Consider the following 26,528-nt stretch of genomic DNA (forward strand, 5'->3'; position numbering starts at 1 on the left):
GTGGAAACAATGCAAAGAACGCAGCGGTGCAGAGGAGAGGCGCAGTTGCCTGGGAATGCTGCTCCGATGATGACCCAGTTGATAAGTGTTCACGAGGCGGAACAGGCGCGAGGGGTAACGGTAGGCCTTTAAAGTAAAATTGAGAAAGGTTACTTTTAAAGAGTAAAGTGTGCGCCGATACCGCGAAGCTAGCACAAACAGTACCTCAATCTTCAGAGTTGTCAGCAAAGAAGGGTAGAGTGGTCGTGTACACAGCTGTGTTAGGACGTTTATTTTGTTGAAGGTAGATGTTTTTGGGTCCTTTTCTTTTTGCCAGATCGTCACAAGTGTAACGAAGTGGGTCGGAACATGTAGGAAGGTTAATGAAGTCTTCTTTATTGAAGTTAACATCTACAGGATAAAACGTCCTATCCACATAGTGCCAGTAGCAACTGACATGCTAGTGTTCTACAACTACTCAAGCTACATGAACACTCTGGAATAAAAAACATAAGCAAAGAATGAGGGAAACATGACATGCTGGTCATTACAGCTGCCCTTCGAAATACCAATGCAAAAATGTACTTCTTCCGTTGATGGCCCATGTGGTAAGTAAAGCTCTGTCTCAGGAGGGGTATCAAGCCCATTGGCATCTGTAAATCAAGGCATAAGGCATCATCAGTGTAATTAAAGGGGAGCCAGACTTCCCCTTCATCACCATCAGTATCCTGGGCTGTATTTTGATATGGCATAAAATCGGATTTAGAGCCAACACCATAATGAGCCTTTGCTGATAGATATTATGAGAAATTGTGCAGTCGATTGAAGGGGTGACAATGCCTATTCAAGCAAAATCCACACTCCCTGTCAGGAGACAAAAAGTACTAAATTAACCCGTGCTTAACCCTCTGGTTGTTTGGCAAAAAAAGCAGTCAGTTTTAACTTCAAGGCAACGTGTAAAGATTTTATGCAGCACACAAACAGTACCTAGTCGCATAAGACCGGGCCAACGTAAAACAATATGTCCGACCCCTATACATTGCGTGTGGACTGGGATCGGTCTGCGCTTACTTTCAGTATTTAGACTGGTATTTTGGCTCACCATGCCACTGGAATTAAGCTATCCTGGCTGATATGGGGTGATGCATCAAAACCGGTCCTAGGAAGCTTGTTTCTGGTTCAGGGAGGACCTGACTTGGCAGTTCGCGCTGAACTGTTCCCATGGGGAGCAGGGTCAAGACTGATTTGCGTATGACTAGGTGCAAACTGAGATGGTGTGGTGAGCAAACAAATAATGGCTTTAGGCCCAGGTCTCTGGGGGAAAGTGTTTGACATTGTTCATCATTCTGTCCATCAATTGTTCTTTTTGCAACTTTCTAAAAGTGGCATCTTCAAAATTGCAATTTAAAATCCGACTTTACAACTAACCCCTTCCATGCTGCCGTCGGCCATGCCCGTTTTGTGGAAGGGCCGCACTTCTGCAAAATCGGCGGCGCAGCCGAGGGGTTAAAGAGGATTTTTATTTACAATTTCATAGACCTGAAATATGAAATGCTTAGCTGTTCCCAATCAAAAGATGGTACTCATTAAATGTAATGAGGCAACACAATGTTATACCATGGGACATGTACTTAAAACAGATGTGGGTGTTTTTCACTACCAGGACATGTAAACCTTAAAAGTACATGTCCAACTTTTAAATTACAATGCACCCTGCCCTGTGGGCTACCTTGGCCCTACCATAGAATGCATTCAGGCTGCAATGCCAGGGCAGACAAGAGACATGTTTTAAGGTGTTTATGAGGGTGACACAAAAATGCAGCAGACCCAATCAGTAGCATTTGATTAAGATGCCCTGGGTATTTGGTATAACACTTTACTAGGGAATTATAAGCGAATTAAATATGTTAATTAGAAGTAAGCCAATTTTATCATTTTTGGGGACTGCGCACAAGCACTTTAGCACTGGTCAACAGTGGTAAAGTGCACAAGCCCTAAGGCCAATAGAAACGAATTCCAGCAAAAATAGGAGGGGTGAAAGCAAAAGATTTTAGGGTGTGTATGACAACTGGTTGTGCCTCTGTACTTTCACAGCACGACACTGGTTGAGCTCGACCTGATGACATTTGGGATCAGACATGGCCATCAGATCATCCTCTGGCGCTGCAGTCACTGGTGTGGTTCTCGGACTGGAAGTCGGTAGTGGAGTCGGTAAGCTCCTGGAAACAAGTTACAAGTAAACAGAATGCGCTAGGCATGGACCCATCCGTGATAACCCGACTGGAGGTCCCCGAGGTTTCTAGGACAAAAGGCACATGAAGAAGCCTGATACACACTGAAAATGTGTAGCTTTCTTGAAGGCCTCGATCAGCTGTGGGGCGGACCACAACCCGGGAAACTCTGGGCATGTCAGGACCAACTGAGGCATCAGTTCTGTGGCTGGCGCATCGATGAAGTGAGACTAATCATGATGCCCTAGTCCCCTTTCTTAGGAATCAGTGTTGGCATGGAGCAGAGTTCTGCTTCGCTTTTTTATGCTTGTGCTCAGTCTATTTTTTTCCATTCTCTTTATTCAAGATTTACAGGTATATAAATTACTGCAATGGATGTTATAAAGAGCATTAACAGGCAGACTTCTCTCAGTGCCCAGGCACATATCCTTATGTTATGTTAATTTATTTTTCTAATGCGCACAGCTACCCAAAAAGAGTTTCCCAGCGCAGGCCCTGAAAGAAACTCTGAAAAACTAGATTAGAATTATTGGTTAAATAAGCAAGTTTTTAATTGCTTGCGAAAATTGGGGTGCAAATTCTCTTTCCGCATCACGTCAGGTAAAAGAGTTCCACAGGGTTGGGCCAAGAAAGGAGAAGGAGCGACCTCCCATTCTCACCAATTTGAACCTGGGAATTTTGAATTTCTCCTCCGTGGAGGAGCGTAACAGGCGGGCGGGATGATATGGGCGTACCAGATCTTGCAAGTATTTGGGTGCAGAGCCATTCTTGATTCTAAACATATAGCACAGGGCTTTGAATGTTGTACCGTTTTCCACCCTGAGCCAATGCAATTCTCTCAGGGCGTTAGGCATACTGGACATTCTAGGAAGTCTGCACAAGAATCTGGCTGCAGAATTCTGCACCACCTGAAGCTTACGCAGCACATCCCTGCTTGCACCCAAAACAAGAATTTACAATGCAATGGTCTTGGCATTATTAAAGGTAGAGCTATTGGCATTGCTCATGACTTTTTTATTTTTTATTTTAATTTTTAAAATCGTAAATAAATGGCATTGTCATTTACATTGCAATAGCTTAATCGTTTAATAAATGGCATTGTCATTTACAATGCCAATAGCTTAATCGCTCGCAAATGCATGACCTATTGCATTTACACCCACACAGAGCCACACACACAGTCATTCACATAGAGCCACCTACACAGAGCCACCCTCACACAGACAAAGCCACCCACACATAGAGCCACCTACAAAAAAAGCTATCCACACAGAGCCACACACACATACAGAGCTACCCACACAGAGCCATTCACATAGAACCACCTACACAGAGCCACCCTCACACAGACAGCCCAACAACTAAAGCAAAACAATAGAGTCAGGTGGGCACTAAAACACAGTATGCTACCACTAGAAGTAATTAACCAGTAATATAATATATTATACCTCCTTCGCCACCCCTGCCCATAAATATAATCTTTTTCGAGTCAGGGGCCCTGTGCTGTACAGTGCGTGAGGCCCGTTAATCTTTCATGTAAGCATCTACGCCGTTTGACTTGCTGGACGAGCTACATATAGTTTTATTCATTCAAGGTTGCCCCCAATCTACAGCTGGGACGGGGGTCGATTCTTCATGAACTTTGCCCTCACTAGGGCACAGGTCATTGGGTCGCACTGGTACGCTTTACATGCATTGTACCGTTATCCGTGATGTGGGGACCATTGATTTTTAAAATTATTTTCAAACGCATAGTCAGTAGAACCCGAACATCCACTCATTATAAACTAGATGCGAATCCACCCACCCCCTGCCGAAACTATTCAGTGTTTGTTTGTTTTTAGTGTCAGAGGACATTGAATCACACCGAGCGTCAATTAGCATCTGGGATCCTTCCGTGTACTCTCTGCTTCAAATCAGTACCACATTTCTGAGAAGAACAGGGCAAAATCCCAGCGCGCTCTATAAAGTAACCAGGAATGTAACCCGTTTACAGAGACGGGTTTGGTACCAGGGAGGTTCGTAGTAGAACTCCAGCTGTCCTGTTGGGAAGGCACCTCTCCCTCTACATGTGCCCATGGGGGTAAAGTGTGTGTGTGTGTGTGTGTGTGTGGGAGGTTTTCTTGAGTAGCCATAGGGTATCAGCATGGGTTAAGCGCGTCTCTTACCTTGGGCATGTCCTAAACTCGCCCGGGTGCCTTCGCTCAGTGCTGCTGCAGAGCGCGGGGACCGCCTCGGTGTCTGTGGCTGACGCCGTCTGGTTACTGTCGTTGCGGATCCCACAGACAGTGTGGTTTGCTCCGCAGCGGCCGGTGCTGCTGCTTCCCCAGTTGAACTTTGCCGCCTCGCCTGTCCCTGTGAGAGCGTCCCTCGATGTCCTGTATCTAAGACTACCTTATGGCCTTTCCCACTTCTTGCTGTGAAAGCCGACTCTCATTGGCCTTTATAGCCCACGACCCCCCTCAGAGCGGCCAATCGCCGATCAGAATGGGACACTCCTCCAGCACCCCCGCCCTCTGATGCAACCCCCCTACAAGCGAGCTTCTAGCAGTGCTAGGTGATTTCAGCAGCAGCGCAAGCTGCAGATCAACAACAATACCAAAAGGGGGGTAGTGGCGCGAGCAGGGGGAGGGGGCGGCTCAGAGGTCTCAAAAGGAAGAGGAACTATTTATGGGTCATCACTTCTTAAAGGGGTGTGGAGGGGGGGGGGGGACAAAGGGCCTTCCCGAGTCACCCAGACCGGCTCAAACAGGCTGTGGAGCTCAGGGCGGACTTGGCAGAGAGTAGCTGAACATCCAAGGCATGGCAGTGCCTCCAGCCAGACCGGTACGGGGCAGCCTGCTGACATGGCACAAGACGATCCCATCTCCCGTAAAATACATCACCCCCATAAACATGTTTTCCCGAAAGTGAACATGCCAATCAAACTGTGCCAAGGACCCCATAAACGTCATCACCAAGTACAAACGCTTCTCTCTCCCCTAGCCAGCACAACCCTCACCCATCCAGCGAAAATACCGCCCTCTAACCATATCTATTCGTAAGTACAAACATGATCATCTTATACAAACATGGCCCCATTTCTGTAAAAAAAACTTCTAACATATTGTTCTCCACAGAAAACATGCCCCTCTCTGCAAAAGAAACGACCCGCGCTAACATGTGACCTCAAGTGCACACCCCTCGAATATCCAACTCCTCTTCCAGTTCCTCAAAGCTGCGGGCCCCGAGCTCCCGAAAACGGCAGAGACGAGATGGCCGCCCATGGAGCCCACGCGAGTCGAAGCAGCGGGAGCCCCAGCGGACCTGGCCGGGACCCAGGCGGCAGCCCAGATAGTTTAAAAGCCGCAAGCAGCGGACAAAGTCCATTAAAAACAAGCGGATGGATGCAAAGGCCGGACGCGGTCGGGCAGAAATGGCTGCCGCAAAGCTCCAAAATTTTCGGAATCGGGGGCGTGTTTTTTGGTGAGTGACGGATGACGTCACAGATAGAACCTAAAAAACACAGCCCCGAATCCGAAAAAGACGGGGCTTAAAGGGAGTGACGCCCCACTCCTCCAATGGCTGGCCAGCATTTACGAAGCCAGACAATGGAGAAGAAGTGTGGGTTCAAGCCCCCTAACCTAAAAACATTAAATCTTCGGACTGAACTGCACAATCGCAGCCTACGGTCCTTGACCTAAAAAGGATGTTTCCATAGTCCAGACGAGATGTTACGAGTGCATGGACTACCGTCCTTTGGGTAACAACGTTAATCGTACATGTGACCTTGTTCCAGTCGCAAACTAGACGCATAGTCGATAATTTGCATTGCCGAGAATTGTGTTCAATCACAGGATACATGTTGTAGTCACAGAAAGAAGGAAAAAAATGCCAATGTAACAAATTAGGAGGGAGGGAGGTTGCAGGGTAAGAGCGTTGGGGGTGGTGACCTTTCAAGCTCATCTAGTCAGTGGGATTGATACTAGCCGCATCGGTCTATGCGGCTGATGTATTTCGTGTTACTCCTGATCATTCGGGGTCCGATGTTGCGAGGGCTCCTCGTTCTCTGCGTGCAATCGCATATATATTTGCAGCGGGCCCCATATATCTTTAGGTTGAGATTGCATGGGCCTTAGGTCCTAATATGTGGACAAGTGTTCTTGACAGAATGCTGCGTCACAGAGCCATTCCTCTCTTTGTGTCCTAACCCGTGTCCTAACCCATTTCACTGCAATGCGTCTCTTAGCAAGAAGGAGGAGCATGGCAGTAAGCTTTCTGCTGTCTGTTAGGAGGTCCCTAACATGACCAAGCAGCGCCGTCAATGGAGATCTTTCCATGAGTATGCCTGTCATTTCCTCTATAACGTCAAAAATAGTCACCCAGTAGGTTTGAATTTGGGGGCACTTCCAAGCAAGGTAAAGGAAAGTAGCGTCCGGGGAACTACATCGCTGGCATTGTGCCTCAGTGATCAGTCCGACTTTTTGAAGCTCGTCTGACGTCCTGTAGAGTCTGTGGAGGAATTTAAAGTGTATAAGACATAGTCTGTAATTCGGGGAGAGTGCGCGCACTTGCATGCAGCAGAATGTCCATTGTTCCTGTGTGATTGAGATGCTCCAGATGCTTGCGCTCAGTCTTAAGGTTTTTTTTTCTTCTAAAAAAGACATTCTTTATTGTTTTCATCCAAAAGCAGAAATATTAACAATAGCCATCATCAATAATGTAGCAGAGAAGGGCAGCCGATAAAACACAGGCAAATCTAAACTGCAGCATTATACCCAGATTAATCTCCATCATGAACACAGGATGAAGAATCCAGTCAGCACTCGATAATTCAACATGGAGGACCCACCCCAGAGAAATATTTAGACACCATCCGTGGTGGCAGAGTCCTGGTCATCTGTTGAGTAGTGAGTCCCCAGGGTGCATGAAGAATGCCAGAACGTCTGCCCACACAATAGACAGCCCCCACATTATCATCGCATCTGTACAGCTTCAGTCGCACCTCCTCTGCCACTGCCCACTCATCCACATCCGCCCTCCAACACTCCACTGGAACCCACCTGACTCATCTAAGGGAAATGCCCCCTTTGTTTAGCCAGCAGCAGCAACAAGTGTAAGAACTGAATCATCATCTTTTGGCCTGCCTATGGACATCACCTAACAGGCAAAGTGCAGGGTCCGCAGCATAGCCCTCACCCAAGCCACCATGCTCATCCAGAACATTCGTACTGCAGGGCATGTCCACGCCAATGTAAACAAAAGAGGCTACAGAGGCCTGACATCTAGGACAACCAACCAACTTACTTGGGCCCATTTTATGTAGGAGCATCGGTGTAGAAAAGGAGTATGCTTAAATCTGGCTTTGCTTGATATGGACTTCACCAACGCACACATTCTCACCCACTGAGCATCCTTAATATGTATCCCCAGGCGGCTATCCCATGCCGTATGGACAGGGAATGGAGTGCGAGACTGCTCGGCTGCCATGGCTTTGTGTACAAGATAGACTAAGTGGCCGCCCCCTCCATATTCGAACAAGTTCCAAAAAGTGAGTGAAGCCCACTGAGCTGCAGGGAAGGAGGGCCATATATCTCTGACTGTAGCTGCAATACTAGGATGCTACAGGCACTGTCCTGGCCCTAAGCAAAAGCTGCCCCTTGCTGCTTCAAATGTAATAAATTAATTTGGGGAACAAGTCCCCGCAGTGTCTTGCGACCACCCTCCCACCAGGCAGAGACATCCACAGATTCCACCAGCAAACATAGCGCTGTCAGGTCCCCAAACACGAATTTCCTAGCAAAAGGAGGTCTCTGCAACACCACCATGCTGGTCCATTCCCACAAGGATGTGGATGTCTAATAAGGTATGAGACCCGGGCGGCATGCTTGGTCTTAGACTTGTCCGAGAACTTTCAGTGGGAGGTGCAGCGGTCCTGGCAATGGCCCCAGGACAGGGCCTGCAACTTACACCAAGATTGGAGGCGATGTCTTCATGTGTTCAGCAACTTCGAACATTGCCGCCATGTCTCGAATTGCCTTCAGGTGTATCTGGGCCCATTTATCACATAATTGGAGTTATGTCCAGAGGCCAGGCACCAAAGGCAGACCTCATGCTGGTCTGTGACAGATATTTGCTTTCTGCAGTCGCGGCATGGCTTTAATCCCATAATTTTTAGTGGGGACATTGTTCCCTAGCACACTGTGGGATATTTGGAGTCACTGGAAAACCAACAAAGCCAAGGGTGGAGCTTTGGATCAGCATCTGAAGGTGCAGAAAGAATGGAATTAACATCAGCATGGAGGGGTGGTGCCTACATATCTGAGTGTAGAAGCTCTTCTAGAAACTTTTCATCATCCAAACTGGCGTCTGGGGGATATTCTAAGGTGAGGTATCTGTGGTTAGAAGTATTCATCAGAAATATTAAGCCAGTGACTATCCTCATGATTTGCAAATACTAGGTGAGTTGTTGCTTTAGATCCAAAGGCAGAAGCTTGTTGAGAAACACAAAAATGATCTACTACTGCTAGGTTTCCAAGTAGATCAAACCTAAATCATCTGGAGGCTTACAGAGATCATCACGTTTTCAACTTCAATACTCGTGCTCTTTAAGTTGGCTGCACCTCACACCTAATTTTATCTATTTTTACCTATTTTGAGCCTCAAAGACCAACAGTGGAGAAGGTGGAAAAATTCAAGTCAAAATCACAAGGAGAAAAGTGTGAAAAGTAAAGACTGACCCGATAACAAGCCAAAAACATGGGGGCTGGAGTGAACATTGGAATATACAAGGACACAAACAAATTGGCTTGGGGGAGCATGGATAATAAGGAGTGAGTAGAGAGGTAAGTCAGTAAGGCATTGAACTGAGCAGAAAAGTGACAATGAAGGGTCGGAGAGAATGGAAACGGAGAATGGAAAATTAAAAAGGGACATGTAATAACAAAATGGAGGGTGGGAAAAGAAAAGGGAAAAGGAAAAGAAAAAGGAGGGCAAGAGTGGGTAAGGGCCAGCATACGTGGGATAAAATAAAAGATACAGTAAAATGGGAGAAGCTAGGAAGGTTCAGAAGAGTGGACAAAATGCAGGGAGGAGTCACAGAACATAGGAAATGAGAGTAGGTCCACAGGAAATGCCAGAGTGTGGCAGGAGGAAGTAAAGGAATACACCAGCCACAGTGAAGCCAGAGCAAAGCCACCACCAAAACTCCACCCCCGCCATATTCTCTAACAGTCCTGCTAGTAACTAGATTCCACAATCAGTGTCAAAGCAAATTGAATCAGTTCTTCCTCCCACTCTCTCAAAGACATAAGACTATGTTACAATAAACGTAGTGATCCATCACAATTAATCAAACACACCCAAATTTCGAACTTGAAAGGATGAGCAGCTGAGACAAGAGAATATGTGCTCCAGTGAGATTCCAGTCATCGAATTTAAAAACATGTACATAAAGCAGACAATTTGCCTTTAGTCCTTTAGCATTAAAACCAAAGTTGCACAGTACAAGAAATAGATTTTGGTTTCCATATTTTATTAAAATAGCATATTCAAACACAAGTAAACAATACAATAAACTTTATTTCCCAGAGAACACACAACACAGTAGTGATTTCAAATATCCCACCCCATGATAACTGAATGTAAAAAGTAATCGTGACATTCTAGAACGCGTGGCCTTCTCTAGACCTTCACATGTTCCTGATTCACATAAAGACATCAAGCTCTGCAACTGAACTCCTTTCACTCCTTATCACGCTACACTAGGAAATGCCAGTGTCTCACTGTCCCGACAGTGCTGCAATGGCAGCTTTCTTGTAGTATGCATAGAATAACGTCTCACATTTAAAGTACCCATTTTTATTTCATAAATAAACTGGTAGTTTTCCACTCCACGTATCTATCATCTTTAGCTTCAAAAAGAAACCAGTAAATAAAACTGTCCACAGACAGTCACAAAATAATGACATCACAGCAAGATAAAAAAAAACAGACCTGGAGAGACTTGGGATGATGAGTCTAATCTAATCTAGTGTACATAAAAAGACAAGGTTTAAAAAGTGCAAGGCAAGGTTTGCAGTTTTGTTTTTTTAGGCACATCCATTTCTTTAATGCAAGCTTCAGGATGAAATTCCAGTTTCTTCTTCATGACACCTGATCGAAGTCTTTTGTTTAAGAGGGAAAGAAAAGGAAAAGTTACATCCTGCAAAACGTCAAACAGGCATCCTGTCCTGTAATATGGAGTTTTCAGTTCTGTCTTGTTCTACCTTTTTTTATTCTTGCAGGTTTCGGCTTTGGGATGTATTGATTGTTTGCCTGAAATTCAAGTTCTTTTCTAAAGTAGTGGATGGTTTTATTCAAGCCTTCCTCTAAAGGAACCTGTTAAAATGAAAAAAGAAATTATATGCATAGAATAAAGAAATTTCGAAGTTGAATAACAATGTTTTATGCATAAAGGACAGTCATAGTGGTAAGGCCATAGAAAATGTCTATCTCCTCACCTTTACCTGCAACTATCAATGCAGATGCTGTCCCAATCGACACGTATCCTTCAACTCGGCCTGGCCCACGACTCTCAAACCGTGCTTCAGTTACCTGCAGGATCTTAACACACCCTCACCCATCCACTTCAAAATATGTCAGTTTCTAATTATCATATTCTTCAGAAACTAAGGTCTCGCATTTCCAGCTCATGCAGATCGGGCACAACTCTACATCACACTTTCACGACTAGGTGACGTCACCCTACGCACAGCCAGACCCACAACAAATCACGACCCTCAAGGTCTACCAGGATTGCAAAATAAGTATTTCAAACCATATCAGACCAGTATCCAAGATAGCCTTTTACCAACTCCTTTCGCTGTCATCAGCTTTTCCACGATCTTGGTGGTCGTTTAGAACAAATTGGACTACCCCAACACAAACTCATAATGTGAGCTCACTGGGTACATCACTGTTGGGTACTTTGGATGTCCAATGATCCCGATGACAACTTCAAAGGCCTTCTGCGATTGAAAGAGAACTTTGTTCTGAAAAAAAGGTAAGTCCAAAGGATATGTGCTATCCAAGAGCGGCTCAGATCAATGACCTTGATACATATGCGTCTAGCCCTATGCTCTAACTGGAACTTTGATTTAGCTTTTGGTCTAAAACTCCATTCCTAAAGCCCAACTGGCAGTTACGATATTTATTCCAGTTGGGGATACTACCCTTATAAGTTTATTCCCAGAAGCAACTTTTCAAAAGTACTTTGAAATTTTCTTTGACAAGTGTCTGACCGCTGCACAATATGGTGGCAATACCGGTGGTCACATTTGTCGATGTGACAACTTACCTGCTGTTTTTCTGGGACTCTTCCCCAGATACCCCAAAAACATCAGGACGGAGAGTGGAATCTACATCCATCCAAGCCAAAACATCTTCCAACAACACTACCAGAGTGCTCTACTGTGTTGTACTGCACTTCAGCTAGCACAGGAAAAATCCTGGTCTGGAGTGTTTGGTTGACCTCTCACTGGAATTCACATTGCTCATCTTCCTGTTCTAGACAGGGGATAGGGACATGGCATATTTTCATTTTAGAGGGCAGCAGTTTTCATGCCCTGGTCTCTTGTGTTTCTCCATGCAGCCCCATAGGCAGTCACGCCTCAAATCTGCTCATCTTACGGGGGTGAAAATAAATTACCCTCCTTCTCTGCTCCATATAAAAATGTGCGATGTAAGCTAGACCAACTGGCTATAATGTGCTGTGCATGGAGGGGGAAGGAGAACGGCACAACACAAGGGAATGCAAGGGAACAAATTTTAGACCGATCCCAGCGGATCTACAGTTCTTTTAATGGCATTACAAACGTGGGGCTAAACAAATACATGGGTACTCCCGGTTATGAGCACTTACCCTTCACGTACAAACATGCTAGGCACTATCATTACAGGAGTAGGCAGGGGTTTTGTTGAGGGGTCTCGGGTATGACAGACATGGCCAATATGCCAAGGAGGGCAAGTAGACTGTAGCCATCCCTTTAGTCTTCATGACTTTGAAGTGTTGTGGAGTAAAGGCATGGTAGGAGCCTAGAACGAAATTCCACTTTCCAGCCACAACTGGTGATCTAATGGGTCTACTGCTAACCCCTAATAAATAAAAGATCATCAGCCATGTTTGAGATATAGGCCTCAAAAATATGATAACTACATGGGATATACTATTTGATACTCACTCACCCTCCAACACTAGTAGTCACAGACTAATGACTGGCAGAACATTGGAATGTTCGTCTCTCCATCGAAAATAATGGAGTGCTCAGTGTTTCTAATGTCCGGTAGAATCACGGAGCATCAACATTCCAATGTTTGTTCACAGCAACAGCTGTGAACAAAGGCCTCACAGAGCCCAAGGGAATTTCAACCTCCTCAGAGTCCGTTAAGCCTTTATTTTACAAATTAGAATGGAATGTTCTAATAACCTTAGAGTCCTTCGTGGGGGGCTCTACTGGCCATTAAAGGCCCGCCCCCTTGTTAAAGCCCGAGCAGACGTTGGAGGGGGTCTTTAATGGCCGGCAAAGCCTGCTACGCCGGGCTCTAAGGCTATAACATAAGCTGACCCCATTACCGGTCTCCTCACGGATCTGTGTCTATCCTTTCATACACTAGAACTGAGGGGCCCCTGTTATCCAGATACCAAGAGTTTAGCATCCCAAATTCACAGCTGACTTGTTTGGGATCCATTATTCATTTTGTATGTTCTTTGGGTTAATAGATTTCTGTTATTCTGGCAGATTATTTATGTATTTGTATGCTGCAAATGATCATACAAATTTGTGTCCAAAGTTGCTGAGTGACTGTAGCATGCAAGTTTGAAGAGAACGCTTCTGCTATAACCCTACAATTATATGCGGTGTGGTCTCTGCTAACATGCGGCATCTGTGGTACCTAGGAGGAACTCCAGACCAGTCTTTTTTGCTTTGTTACTAATGCAACTACAGCAATGTTGGTAAATTAAATAAATCAATCCAATGACCTCAAAACATGTACTACAAGGGTGATGAGCTAAGCTTATAAGCGAGCTCTTACCTCTCCAAAGTACACTATCTTGGAGAAACTACACAAACAAAACAGTATCATTGTTGTCCTGACGTATGATCCAGTATCCACACAAATCTGCAAAACTATCATTAAGCACGTGTACACCGTAAACACTGGGAACTGCATAACTATAACTTGAAAGAACAAGTGGGACACAGGCATCCTAAACTCAAATCTAAGGTGACTTTACGGGACCTCCCACAAGCAATAGGACATCATCACTGTTTTATTTGAAATGTGTGCACCTCACAAATGCAACCAATTAGATCACATTTAAAAGAAGCATTGGTAAAGCAAATAGGCTTCACCTATGCAAAATCTATTGGATTTGTCAGTTTTTTTTTACATAGTGCACAGTAGTTAAGTTGCTAGGTAACCTGGCATAAATAATAAAACAAAATAATAATAAGACGTGCTCTATGCTGGCCACATCATAGTTGCTTCCCCCCCCCCCCCTAAATCATGTTGAGCAGCAGTTCAACTGTGCAATATGTACAAATGTTGGCAGGCAATTGCTGTCACAATTCCACGGAAAAACACATTATAGAATCCCCATCTGTAATATATACTTCGTTTCAGTGCACGAGAACAGCGCACTTTGTCCTATATCTGCTTCAGCAACTACCCCCAAAAAGTTTCAATTAAGGTACGAAGGTTGCATTAAAACAGCCCTTTGAAGTAAGGCAGTTAATAGCTTGTTTGATATCTGATTGCGAGAGCGTATTGCCTTGTATGTCCACCAGAGCTTGAAGTGGCTGCAGGAGGGGCCTAGGAATGTCGCTTTCAGGATATTCCTCTCAAATAATGTAATCATCATTTGACCATCCCCCACTTTTCCTTTCTTTGAGCAAATGGTAAGCTTAAAGGGGTATTCAGCATGGAAGTAGCTATCCGTAATGTAGCAGCACCTGGTCAACCGGTTGTGAGTGGCCTTTTGCACCTAATTATGGTTGCATTTTACTAGGAAGCTGGGGGCAGGGTGGCCCACGGTACTTGGTCGAGAAGCCATGAAACCCTTGCCATGTACACAGGCAAAGGGACACAGTGTATAGATTTGTCATATGTACGTAAAAATACTGCTGCAACATCTGTTGCAAAGATGGGAATTCACAGCAAGGGAAGACCCTGATATTAACAGCGTGTAACAAGAGGGAGAGAGAGGACTAGATAGCTAGTCCGTGTCCCCGAGGGTTTATATGTGATTAATCAAAGAGGACTAGCAGCTCCGCTGTAATCAGGCGTCGTAGCACACCCGGGACATACTAGGTGTCACTGGGTGGGCCCGATGATGAAGCATGCCACCAACTAGGTTGGTGGGTGAGGGCTTCATGAATACACCAACAAGGTGCCCGTGACAGAACTAATTAGAGTACTGCAACACTTTGGTCAACTTAAGCTAGTCCTCTTTGATTAATCACCGATATTAACAGGACACAGGGACATGCACTCAAGAGTGCATATGGAAACATAACGTGCACCTACGCGATCTGTAAGGTCAGCGTTTAATGTGTGACCCCGCTCCTTCCAGCAACACACCACAAAAACCCGTTCTGAGACTTATGCGAGGCAGCGGTTTGATCTTTCCTTACAAACTATTGGTGTGAAAACCTTTAAAAGATCTTTTTTTGGGGGGGCGCGGGGGGGACTTGTGCAAATTCTTGGGCAAAAAACGACGGCGGGAAGAGGTGTTGGGGGTGCAGGGTAGTTAAGAAACGGAAGGTATGAGGTTAAAATAATGTTTCAATCTAAATCTGGCTGTGACTGAACATTACATCCAGAATGGGCACAGAGCAGGTGTTTTATCCCTTCCATCTCCTCTTCGAGTAAGCATTAACTACTCAGACAGTTAATTGTTCCGAGTAAGTTGAATATTCTGGAGGAATGCTCGGGTCCCTTGGACAGTGGCGGTAACCAACAATACCCACCATTTACCTGCCCAGGAACTCTAAACCCTCTGGGGATGCAGAGAAGAAGCTTCACACATCAACCAGCTGGCAGTCCCGTTCACTCGAGGGAATTCAGATTGTATCCAAAGTGTGAAAAAGAGTTTCTCAGAAAGGAAAGAAAGATGCTAAAATCCTAGTCAAATTGAAAACTCTGCTACACTATATAACGTCCTAAACTTACTCCTGATGTTGAACAGCGAAGAACCGGTTTGGCTAATAATTACACTAGTGCCTTTGGAGAGAGGGAGTGTCGGACATTTTCAGGACTTGATTGATCCAGAAACTATACTTGACTCCAATTCCTTGCCCACACACACTGCTGATGCTCGCCTACTAGGTTGGCATACTTTCAAATTCTGTAAAATTACAAAACAATACATATGACTCACAATGTTACTGGAAAGTGAAATACTGTTCACAACTCAATTACATACCACAGGCTCCCAACCGAGCAATAACTTGGCTTTCCTGATGTCAGGCTTCCGTCTCTGTGGATCATCTTGTGCTTCAGACAGAAACTGAATTTCACTCCCGCTACCTGGCGTAATGAAACAAAACATGGTATTTAAGAATGTTCGGGTATGACAAATACAATTACGTTGGGGAAATGCAAAAAGAGATAGTAGAAGCAATTTTTGGTTTATGTACTTCAGGCAGCCGACCAGTTTCATGGCCTTAAGCTTTCGGCAGATGCAAGTGTCTTGCAAGAAAATGTTTGGGCCTTTTACTATATTGTTTTATAGCTTTCCTTCAATAAGAGATATTGGAGCCCAGCAAGGTGAGTGTTTGCTGTAGACAACTGGGCCCGTAAAATAGATAGAGCGCACTTTGCTCCTGGCTTTGAGGTGCACCATGGCGCAAACATGGAAAGTCCGCCCTATCATGAAGAATGCGGTGCTCTAGGGGGAGGCGTTAACTCTGGCTGCCCCTAAGGGCAGCGCATTCAAAAGAAATATAGAGCAGCTGTTTAAAAGCTGCCATGTGTTTCTCTGAACAGGCAGCAACTCGCCTGCACTTTTAAAAAGGGGTTAGAGATCCCCTTGCAGGCGGATGCAGCGAGTGACTGCATCCGCCTGGAAGGGGATTGTCTGGGGGATCCTTGGGACCACCTGTCTCCCCTTCAGAGGGCTGTCATCAGGGGGTGCACTGACAGCGAATCACCTTTTAGTTGGCGCACCGTCAGTGCGCCTCCTGACAGCTTCTTTGCCTCTGAGCCTGCGTCTATAATACGGTACAGAGGGAAAGAGGTCTCTTGTTTTCATGGGGCCACGCCCCCATGCAAATGAGGGAATGCCCTCTGATGATAGCGCTGGCGCTTTGTGCGCCAGAGCTATTGGTCTTAAAGAAGGGGACATACAAGCGTCTGCGGTCCCTTCTGTAATACCAAAGTGCTCCGGGGAATGCAAAGCGGGCGCAAACACCCATTGAGCCCCAGGGGAACTTATGTAAAACAGCCCCTGGTGTTCTCTTGAGATCATAAGTTTGATTCTTGTCAAGAACAACTCACTGTTTATGCTTACACAGTCAATAAATTGATAGTATTAACTTGAGTAGTAGCAATTGCTGTAATTTATGGAGCTTACAAATAAAACAAGTTTTGGAAATGCCAACAGGCTCTAAATTTGTATTAATCTCAAGTGCTTGGTAGGCGAGTTTGTGAGCAAGTGGGTGTTTGGTAGTATGAATGGGCAAATCACTCAATGAGCGGTGAGAGCAAAGAAATCGGTCATCGTAAAGCGGTGGGTGAATGAGAGTAGAAAGGTTTGACTGGGAGGATGAATAAGTGGGTGGGTTAGTGAAGGTAAGTGACCCAGGGCCGTATTATGGAAAGTGCCCCAGAGACGCAACGGGTATGCGGGCCTGCTTTGCGCACCCCCGGAGTACTTTGATTTTCAAAAAAAGGTCCGCAGACACTTGTGTGGCCCTTTCTGTAATACAGATAGTGCCGGAGCACATTAAGCGCCAGTGCTATCACCAGAGGGTGCGCCCTAATTTGCATGGGGGAATAGCTCCATGCACATGAGGGAATCCCTATGCCTCTGCACCAGATCTGAATTTTAAATGCGGGCTCAGAGGCAAAGAAGCTGTCAGGATGAGCACTGTCAGTGCGCCACCTGTTGGCAGCCTTCTGGAGCAGGTGAAGGGGGTCCTATGGACCCCCAGACATCCCCTTGCAGGCAGGAGACGCCTACAAGGGGATCTCTAATCTCCATTAAAAGTGAAGGCAGTTTGCCGCTTGCACAGTCAAACACGGAGCGACTGCTTCAAAGCCGCTCCATATTCAACTTGAATGTGCTGCTTCCAGGGCAACAGAAGTCTGCAGCTGCCTTGGGAGCAGCACATTCCATCTAATAGGGCACACACTCTTCATTAGCGCCAAACGCACTTTTTAAAAGGTGCACTCGGTGCTAACAAGGAAAATGTGCTGCATTGCATTATATGGACCAGGATCATAATATTAAAACATGGTGATAAATTTGCAAAAGGAGGTACATGAGAAAATACCAAAAGTTGCGAGGGTGTTAGAGAAAATACAGGGTGTAGGTTCCACAGGACAATGGGGTTCAAGGTAAATGTGTCACAAATACATAGGTACTAAAAAGATATTACAGCCAAAAACGTGCAGGGAAGAAACAGTAAATATGGCTGCTTTATAGTCCTCTGTTCAGTCTGTGCACCATCAGCAATGCACGATCCTTCATCAAGACCTTTCTTGTATAGGAATGTTTTGAGCTGGTTCTGGATTTCTAAGTTAGTTGGTTTAACTGATTTTTAAACCATGTTGGGGGGCATGGAGAGGGAATGAAGTTTTAAGCCTTAATGCCACGATGGAAAAGGAAAGACTACCAAAATGTTTCCGAAGATTCAAGGACTTAGCATTGCTCAGCATACAGTGTTCTGGGGCCTATAGAGCTAATGTTTGATAAGAAATGCGGGGAGGAGGTGTAGATGGAGCGGAGAACTAGCAACATTGTTTTAAATTGTATTCTGGTTGCCACTAGGAGTCTCCCAGCTAAGTATTAACCAGGCCCGACCCTGCGTAGCTTCCGAGATCAGACGAGATCGGGCGCATTCAGGATGGTATGGCCGTAGGCACCACTAGGAATCGATGTAAATGGTGAAGGGATGTTGCCTGCAAGAATGGGGGTAGGAGGAAAGGGGCAGAAGGTCAGAAAGGACAAGTCTTGCAGCTTGGCTTTGGATATTATGCGAAGGGTGAAGACAGGGTTTGGTAAACCCAAGAAAGATGGCACTGCAGTAACCAAGCTCCAGGCAATGAGCGCTGTAACTGTGGCACAAAACTTTTCAGTGAGAAGTTAGGGGCAAATATGCACAGCTACGGCAGATGGAAATTGTATCAGACGCTATTTAATCATTCATATTCGAGTTTATCAAGTTGTATTCCTAGACGTTTCACAGAGGTTCCCGTGGTAGGACGCTGGGCAAATTTGGTGAGGGAGAAAAGGTTTGACTATACAAAGAATTCCTTCCCATTACTAAAATATCTATTTGATTAGAGTTTAGTTTCAGTCACTTTCCATTCATCCATTTCTTAATTTGTACTAGGCATATTCCTAGTCGTATGCAAGCGTTAAAGCACATACCAAGAGAAGCCCAGGAATTAGACTATCGAAGGTTACCAAAGAGTTACCAAAGGTAAAGAGACTACCAAAGGTTACCAAATATGATCAGTTTTATATCCAACAGTATTTTATGGCATTTTTCTTTTAAAACCGAATAAAATGACTTTCACCAACTTAACTTAATTTTTATTAAAATTCCAAATCTATCTTCGGACATTGCTGTCAAACACCTACATGGTGTTAGGTTTCCCCAGGCTCAAAAAGGTGTGAACTAATCCAGAAATCTCAAACTAAGTTGGCAACCCCTTCCCAAACTAGCAAACAAGAAGGCAAAAATGTTAATATTTAAGTGCTACACTCCTTAGATAAGTTCCAATAAAACAAAATCCATATCAGAAGTTGGATTGAGGCAAAGAGATAGGAAGGTCATTACCAGGCAGCTAACTACAATGAATATAAATGCATGTGGAGGTGAGCTATTTGAGCTATTGAAGCTCCAACTGTAGTATAATAAAATAAAAAAAAGTGTAAATTATACAATTGTACCATGCAATGAGAACCAGAAAAAAAGAGTAATCTTTAATAAAGTCAAGGAAAAGACAAAGCTTTATTTCTGCTAGAGTGTGACAACACTATAGAATTTAGGCTTCAGGTTTCGTTGCGGCTGGTGGCAATGCACTGACCATGATGGTGCCACGACCCATATCTGTGAATATTTACCAGCTTAAAAACAAACTACGCTGCTCTGATTAGCTTCAAATAGGACGAACCCCACATCAGAGTTGTGTGGCAGCAACATGTAAGGAAACGGGGTACCTTTTGCATAATTACAACTACTATAATGCATTGAGCTATTAGACATGCAACTGTGATGTATTAGCCATCTCTCAAATAATCAATGACAAATTAAATGGGAGACGAGAAAGAGAAGAGGGTGAAATAAAAATAAGCTTAGCTACTCACTGGTGGATCGATGTTCGTTCTGGAAGGGTTTTAGTGTAAGTGAGGAATATCGCCAGAGAATATTTAACATCACCGTACTCTGAGGCAAAGTAACTTATCGGGGATGGAGCCAGTCCTTTTAACTCAGAGACCCAGTATCACTCCTCCATTTTAAATTAGGTGAGTGCTGTCCAAGTGGCCGACTTCCTCGTAAATGATTTCCAAACAATTTGCTACTGTTGTTTTTGCTTCCATCTAGTCTTGATGGTGTTGCCTTGGGTTCATTGTAGTCCTGCTTCATGTAAAATGACTGAAGACTATTTCACTGTATGTGGGAGCTTCTGCAGGTGTCCCGGGTCAATTAGGGGTTACTGAGGCCAGATTGTGAGGTTCACGGCCAGTTGACACTGGTCTCTTGGAGCTTAACCGTACTATTCGACCTAAAACTAAGCATCAAGTACATCCCTTTAGCACTTGACCCTCTGGGGTATGGCTGAGGAGATCAAGGCTTACTCAGGAAAGTAGTAGTGAGTTGGTTGACTTAACTAAAAAAAACTGCAAATAACAGTCAATAAATACGTTTCTAGCCAGCACTCTGGCTTATCAAAAGCAAATAACTTTATTGCACTCATATACACAACTAGAATTAGTATGCACAACAGTCAAAGGGCATGTACCGGATACGAAAGGGAAAAGTACTTATAGGGATTATAGAAACACTCTTGAAGGTAAAATGTGTCCAGTCAGGAAAAGGGATTCCTCCATATTATCAGTTGGGGGGACTAATCCTGCTGTTTAGCGCGCACACAGTCACTGGTTACTTCTTTCTAACCACAACCTCCTTCTTCAGGGAAAAAGTGCAATATACTTGCAGTCTGGGTAAGTTTGTGTGGTCACGTCAGCAGGCCGCGCCTACATTGGTCTTGGCCGCCGATGCGAGCCTGAGCTGGATATTGGGTGGTTTGTGGCCTGCCGCGCAGAGGGGCTGCCATCTCCGTCCCAGCTGACAAAACATGCGAGAAGCGCTGGTGCCACTACCTTCCAGTAAGGAGCGGCACCAGTAGCATCTTTCTGATGAACGTGCGCTGGAGGCAGTGGACTTTGCGGTCACTGGGATCTTTCCACTTGAGTCTTTCTTGGGCCTAGTTGCAAATCTCTCCACACAAACAGGTGCTCACCATGGATGCAGAGTGGCCTTCTTTAGGGTGGTCTTTACTTTTCCTTGGCACTTGTAGATACTTGAGAGTCTGACTGTGATGGTAGTTTGCAGCTTGGCATAGCACTTAAGCATTTGTTGGTGCTACACTTCCCAGTGGAACTCACTTTTGGTTGCATTTCAGGAAACCCTTGATCACAAGAGGTGACTGTGGCTACTTCTGGGGAGACATGTCCCAGCCTCAAGCCTCACGCTCTAGATTTTGGTGCAGGTTGCACCCCATATCACAGTAGTGTTGCCAGCTCACCATGCCAGTGCCCTGACAGTCCTTGCTTAGTCCAAACAGCATCTTCTTCATGCAAGGGCACCTCAAATTCCCCTCCCGAGCAGTCCAACAGCTCTCTCCCTTGCATTTTGATGCAGACATCCCCTTCTAGCAGGCTTGTCATATCTCCCCTGGGTTCTGATTCCAAGCCTGGTAAGGAAAGCTGGCAGTTAAGTAACCCAAACCTGGAGCTCAAATAACTCTTCCGCTCATCAGTGGTGTGGACCCTATGCTTCTGGTAAGGAAATCTTGGCACACTGAATTGAGGTTTGTGTTCCATCTTTATATCCAAGTTACAGACAGTGTTTTCCAGTAGTTTAGTTCTGTGACCACTCTAGTATCTTTGTGATTTTGACGCATTCTGGCCCAGTAATCGTTTTTTTCAAAGTGTGACCAGGTAATTGGGGAAGGGGGTTTTAGGAGCTGGGAGGCTCCTCTCCAGAGAAACTCCAAACAAGGGCACTAATAGTATGCAGATGTTTCCACTCAGCTTTCTGTTCTCTGTAAGGGTGACCCTACTGCTGTTTAACCAAGTGGCAGAAAGGGGTAGGAGGGAAGACTTCAAAGGTATCCACTGTCTCCTCTCCTAAACACTCTCATGTCTAGCCCATTAGAAAGACTCCTGGAATGACTGAAAGGACTCTCCAATTGAAATCTGCAGTTTGGACTCCATCTAAGGACCACTGGATTTAGCCACATTCAAAAAGGAAGCTAATGTGGCCATGGCCACATGCACCACACAAACTCCACACACACTCATGAGTTACATATTGCTACACATCTTGTACATGGATGAGCAAAATATCTGGTTGCAATAACTGGGAGACAACAGAAAAGGTGGGAGATACAGCGAGCCCCTCTCTCCATCAGGTGATAGCTAAAGATGCCTGACCTGCTTACTAAAATCAGTAACTCTGTCACCACAGTTATTCGTCTACAGCCCTTCAAGGTGTATAGTCACACTCTTGCAAGGAGGGGTGCACTTGGTGTGGGTCCCTCTGACCTTAGAGCCCCACTCTAGGTCTTATTCTTTGCCAAAAAGGCCTCCAAACAATCAGTGTATACCGAGGTGGGGGGGGGGGCACACTATATTAGGGTATGGTGAAGTCCAGGCATAGTGGCATGCTCTCCAGAGCCATACAGACACCTTTCACTGCCCCACACCATGAAACCCAGAAATGACCCTCCCAGTCACCTCATGGTTCATTCAGTATATCATTGTGTTTTAAGTGATACTGCTCTACTAGGGTATCAAACAAAGCTGTGTCCAATCCTGCAGTACTCCCCCTTTTCTGTTCCATAGCAGAGCAGCAACATTACTATGTAGGTGTACTCCAATCTCCCTATGTGCTTTCTGTCAGCTGCTTTCATTGATGAGGATAAAATAGATCTCTGTGTAGGTCCACAAACCACGTCTCGTCCAGAGTTAATCTTTGAGGGTTTTAACTGTGGCAAAAATGTTTTGCTGGCATTTTTCATTGCAAGGGAGACAATTCGGAGGTCAGACACAAAAGACCACATCGAAACTAGGCTTCCACAACATTCTGGAGTCAATAAATTGTAAAGCCGGACCTTTCCCAACATTCAAAATTAACTATTCCGCATAACGTTTGAGATGTTTTTAGAAATTGTGGACCAAACTAACTTTTAAATGGCAACTGGTAGCGGAGTAACCCTGCAGTTATCCACTTGACGGCTAATCATTCTGATAGCAGGCCCTCTCTCCCACAAGTATGGACAAAAAAATGTGCGCTCAAGTTTGTCCTGCTCCTAATACATAGGTACCTCTGAGATCTCTCTGCTATTTCACCTTGCAGGTTTCAAGAAGAAATATTAGAACTACTTGAATATCATCAAATTGCGAGTTGGCATTGGGGCTTTGAGGGTACTGCCTAATGTACGGTTTCATTCCTTTCGCCAACTTGTGCTGCAGCAGTCAGGCATTTTCTTTTGAGCAGTATCCTGGAGCAAATAACCTTTTAAGACAGGCTTTCCAATGACTGGATTCGATTTATTTTGTAATCAAAGGATGCTTTATAGTTTAGGAATTCTTACTATACTAAATGCAAAGCAACCTTTTTGCAAGGGGCCCTACAGTGGCCTATGTGCCTCTTTCGCCATATATATTTAAGTCTTAATTCTCATCACTATTTTTACTAAAGTAGGGGCATTGGCTGAACAGCCTTTGGATACTCTGGGGAGCAGGTATCAGTAAATGGGCTTATAACCCAACCATGGGATCATATCATGTGCAAATACATTAAAGTGTATTCCCTTTAGAAATGTAAAATGTCTTGGGTCAACAGTGCTTAGGCCATGTAGAACCTTCCTTCATTATCACCATTTCTCTACAGAGTTTGATTGTAGAGAGCTCCAGAACAGTCCAGGGTTGAGTTCCGAAGCCCATTTCATCATCATTAGGTGAATACAGGCAGTCATCTTTCAATATTAAGGGAACTACAAGCACAGTATATTTTCAACAAAACTGACTTCACAACCTTACTGCTACCCAGACTATTACAGTATGGTATAGGTTTCATACCCTGTTAAATTTATCAGCCTGTTCAACTACGAGATGGTGTTCAGACAAATGGCTGCGTCTAGTTAGGGTGACCTGAAATATAAAAGTACTTTCTTGTGTTTCTTATAAAGGTACAATGCCACCTTCTGACTTACAGCCATACTATGAAAAAGGTTTTTAGATCTAGTCTGATGAATTTCAAAAGGTGAGGAGTCTGCAGAGAGAAGTCTCCAATACACCTTAGGTGCTACATGACCACATTGAATTCTTGATTATAAAGGTGCCGGCTTCTATGTCTCCTTTAGATTCTACATAAAGCAACAGGGAGCAATGGAGTATTACCTGTTCACTTCTAATCATTAGTATGCTGATGACATTTGAGTGTTAGTTACATTTGGCATCGATTTATGACAAAGCATCTCAGGGCATGTTCAGGGCATGTTCAAATCCAGCAAAAATAGGATTCACCCTTATCCACAGGAAAAAAAGAATCTGCAATTTAAATTAACATGAAAGTACACTGAAAGCCAGGGCTCCATCAAACTAGAGACAAAGCAGTGTAAGAAATAACTAGGCAACATATCTTCTACATCTAGATCACTGACAGAATATGGGAACAGAAATATCGTGTGGACACAATATTGTCTCAAAAATATCTATCTATATCTATATATCTCTATATCTCTATATCTCTATATCTCTATATCTCTATATCTCTATATCTCTATATCTCTATATCTCTATATCTCTATATCTCTATATCTCTATATCTCTATATCTCTATATCTCTATATCTCTATATCTCTATATCTCCATATCTCCATATCTCTATATCTCTATATCTCCATATCTCTATATATATATATCTCTATATCTCTATATCTATATATATATATAGTAATACTTTGCTTACCTGTAGAATTTTAACTTCACAATATTTTTGTCCTCTATATTCTGGACAAGATATTTTGTCCCACAATATTTTTGTTTCCGATATTCTGTCTGAATATCTCAACATCTACGCTCCCAGAACTTGCAATGATATCCTTATATCCATCAGGACTACCCGACATGTCTACAGTTTTGGACAGAGCAGAAGACTAATCTCTATAAAGAACATAACATTGTGACACAGTAGATAATAAATCCTCTAGCCTCCAAAAAACCAACAACCGCTGCCTACAAACTGATTGCAGCTCTCCTTTCGACCCTGTACAGTGCTGCAGTGCCTTTCAATTGAGTACAAGCTATACAAATTGCAAACTTTTAATATTCATGTAATATAAAATGGTCGTCCAAAAACAGAATATACTGTGCACTTTTTATGCAGTTTGTATAGAAGGTAGTCAAACCACAACTCGAAGAACATCACCTAGAGCCATTTAGAATGACAGGGGCAGACAATATTTCAACCCAGTAGACAAAACATACATTGAATTGCAATCAAAATATTTAAATCATTTCTGTTCCACTAAAAGCAGCATTACCAGAGTCTGATAAGAATTTAAAAGATAGGGCACTTACCAACAAGGTTTTTGATTAATTTGGCAAATTCTAGTATGGTGTGCTCTTCAGGATTCCCCTGAGGAAAAAAATCATATGTCATGAAACTCATTGAAAGATGTTATTTTGCTTTCAGACTGTTTACGGAAGTGAAACTGTTCAAATTATTTAAATTAGGCAGTTTAACTGCAAATCTGTGACACCGATTCATTTATTAAACAAAATGTGACATGTATTCATGTTTCATATTTGTCAGTCAGTCAAAGTAGCTTTATTCGAGATGAACTCATAAAAGCAAGGACAAGACATCCATGATACAGATTGACAAAGTTACATAGTACTAAGTTAAAATTACATAATTATAATAATTGATTAGGAAAGACATGATTTAGACAAATGGAAGAGTTAGAAATTCATTTACATTAATTACAATAAATAAAATCATATATTATGAAGTTAAAAACTAATAAAATCTAATTACAATGAGTCAATACATGGTCAAAACTCGATAACTTGGAATTGTTATTCAAAAACAATCTATTGTCCCCGAATTGAAATCTGCCTTCACACCCACACCCATCCTAGGTATTTGGCTACTGCTATAGAAATGAATGGCAAAGTACTGGTGCATATTAGCCTTTCGGCTTCAGAGATTCTATTAGTGCCAAGTAGCTTGCACATTGGGGTAAGCCAAAACAAGCCTTGGGGTTACATATACAGGGCAGGTGAAAAGAAGATGAGCAATTGTTTCCTTTTGAGACCCATAAGTCGGGCAGATATTAGTGCTTACATCAGACCACTTGGAGGTCAATGCCTCCAGGGGTAATGATCCAGCCCTGAGCTGAAAATAGAGCTTCCTATCCCCAGGCTTGGTGATAATATCCAAATAGGATTCGAGCCTGGGCATAAGTTTTGACCCTAAAAAAGCCCCCGCCATGAACGATGAATCAGTATCGCTCCAGGCACGATATGCAGCCTGTTCCCAATATTTTTCCTTTAATAGATTCTTAAATGGGAATAGGGCTTCTGCTGGGTTATCCCACAGCGTTTGCATGCCTAGAGCAACAAAACTGTCTCTAAGGTAACTTAGCCACCTAATCTTGTGAAAAGAATCAGAGTTTATAACATCCACAAATCCTGCAGCGTATGGGGAAAGCTCAGGCGTCGACCACAACCTGCGCCAGTATAGAATAGGACGTAGCTTGGCGACATCTGCAATAGCTTTCCTGCCCAGATCATATCTTAGCGGCAGTAGGGGTGTACTCTGAGGGAGACTA

General features: G+C 44.0%; 1 protein-coding gene across 2 annotated transcripts in view; it reads right to left on the bottom strand.

Moving 5' to 3' along the window:
- Window positions 1-9,702: 9,702 nt before the first annotated feature.
- Window positions 9,703-26,528, bottom strand: part of LOC144773235 (UDP-glucuronic acid decarboxylase 1) — a 174,559-nt gene continuing 157,733 nt past the window's right edge. Inside the window, exons 13-16 of one of the 2 annotated variants that reach the window (XM_078658142.1) lie at window positions 25,273-25,330; window positions 15,655-15,758; window positions 10,457-10,568; window positions 9,703-10,354 (exon numbers count right to left, since the gene is read on the bottom strand). In XM_078658142.1, coding sequence (XP_078514268.1) covers window positions 10,335-10,354; window positions 10,457-10,568; window positions 15,655-15,758; window positions 25,273-25,330 — 294 coding nt within the window. In that variant the 3' untranslated portion in view covers window positions 9,703-10,334. Of the gene's footprint in view, window positions 10,355-10,434; window positions 10,569-15,654; window positions 15,759-25,272; window positions 25,331-26,528 lie in introns of those variants that run through there. The other variant, XM_078658141.1, reaches the window with a different exon arrangement.

Source organism: Lissotriton helveticus, chromosome 8, assembly GCF_964261635.1.
Source record: "Lissotriton helveticus chromosome 8, aLisHel1.1, whole genome shotgun sequence".
Lineage (NCBI taxonomy): Eukaryota > Metazoa > Chordata > Amphibia > Caudata > Salamandridae > Lissotriton > Lissotriton helveticus.